Genomic DNA, 1,557 nt, shown 5'->3' on the forward strand with positions numbered 1-1,557 from the left:
AAGGAGGAACACCCAAGCACTGACGTTGGAGAGGAGTTCATTGTCAAGGTCCAGGGATTCTTGTTGCACATGTTGTTGCCTCCTGTTCGTCCCTTCCAGTAAGTCATCCTTTCAATGCCTATTTTCCTTCTATCCCTCCTCAAACAAGATGCACACCTTATAGACTTCCTCGCAATCCAAACCGTCTCATTGACATGCGACAGTCTGTGACCGTGACCGGACTTGGTTGTGAGGCGTTTGAGAAAGCTGTCGCTGGTTTGAGTATCTTGTACCAGACTGTCAAGGCGAAGATCATGCAGCGTGGAGGACAGTTGAGGGACTGGACTCCGGTGAACCTTGGAGACGACGAGGGCAATGCAACGTTGACTTTCGGTAGCCGATATCTTACGGCGGCAAAGGACGTCGGCAATGACGACATACGTCCTGATCTAGCCGAGGTCATTGATCCCTTCAACATCCTTCGTCCCCTTCTGCGTACAGAGGTTCATACGTTGGACAACTGCGTGCAATACTGGCAACGGATGCCAAAAACATCAGAGTAAGAGATTCCATGTCCCTGCACCTACCATCCGCTTGCTTATGGCCTTGTTTAGGGGACAGTTCTATGAACGCACCACTCCGGACGCATTCTACCTGAGCAACATGGTTGAGATTAAGTTTGCCATCCACATTGTCAAGGTTGGACGGCAGGAGTATGTGTTTCTTCCCAAGTTGCGAGCGCTTTGTCTCCTGGGCAAAGAAGTCCAACAGGTTGGTTCGTTTCGAATGGAAGGAACGACTTTCACTTACATGCGTTACCTAGGATTACAACATTGCCTGCATTCGGTCTATAACGCAGAAGACTGTATCACCTCTGAAGAAGGTGAAGCGCAAGGTTGGGTACGAGCGTGAGGATAGTGAGGAGGACAGGGATGGACCGGTTGAGCCCCCACAGAAGGCGATGAAGCGGCTGACCCTTGCAGAAGGTTCCTCCTCTAAGTCATCCTTGGATTCGGCTTCAATGCAGGAGTAGACTGACCTTATCGCATACTTATACGGTTATCCACATATTCTACTACTCGCATACTTCTTCCATAACGTTCTGTTCTCCTGTCAAGAGATAAGCTCGTCTTCAAGAAGAGGACGACGGCTAGTAGTAAGCATCTGCGAGGTGTGGGACGTAAAGTCATGAACGAGCAAGTGTCACGGCAAGCATACTGGCGTTTCCGACGGGCGAAAAGACGAGCCATATACGCAGCGCGAGGATACCTTTTGTCCCATTTCAGAGCTCAACCGGCCAAAGGGTTTCCTTTCAGCCTGAAACCTGGCCGAAAGGTAACCTCGCGCGGCGAGTCTTGGCATTGGGACACCTTTTGTCCCGTCGGAAACGCTGGGATGCCTGTCGTGTGTGAGCAGACGACATTTAACAGAGAGTGGTTGCTCCTGCACGTCACACGACAAGGGAGAGAATGCTTCAATGTTATTGATACTCTAGAACAAATCACGAAATCCTATTATACAAGAAGAGTCCCGAATCGCAAATGAACGCAGTCATTGTACTAGATACATGGGGCAAGC

The 1,557-nt window shown here is 50.0% G+C and overlaps 1 protein-coding gene across 1 annotated transcript; it reads left to right on the top strand.

The window, feature by feature from the left end:
- Nucleotides 1-30: 30 nt before the first annotated feature.
- L226DRAFT_474661 (uncharacterized protein) lies at nucleotides 31-1,012 on the top strand (the record flags this gene model as incomplete). Its single annotated transcript, XM_067676627.1, has 4 exons — nucleotides 31-98; nucleotides 149-538; nucleotides 594-741; nucleotides 803-1,012. Coding segments are annotated over 4 exons (816 nt in total), but the record flags the coding sequence as incomplete, so codon positions are not given.
- Between the last annotated feature and the right edge of the window lie 545 nt (nucleotides 1,013-1,557).

Source organism: Lentinus tigrinus (genome assembly GCF_003813185.1).
Source record: "Lentinus tigrinus ALCF2SS1-7 unplaced genomic scaffold L226scaffold_182, whole genome shotgun sequence".
NCBI classification, from domain to species: domain Eukaryota; kingdom Fungi; phylum Basidiomycota; class Agaricomycetes; order Polyporales; family Polyporaceae; genus Lentinus; species Lentinus tigrinus.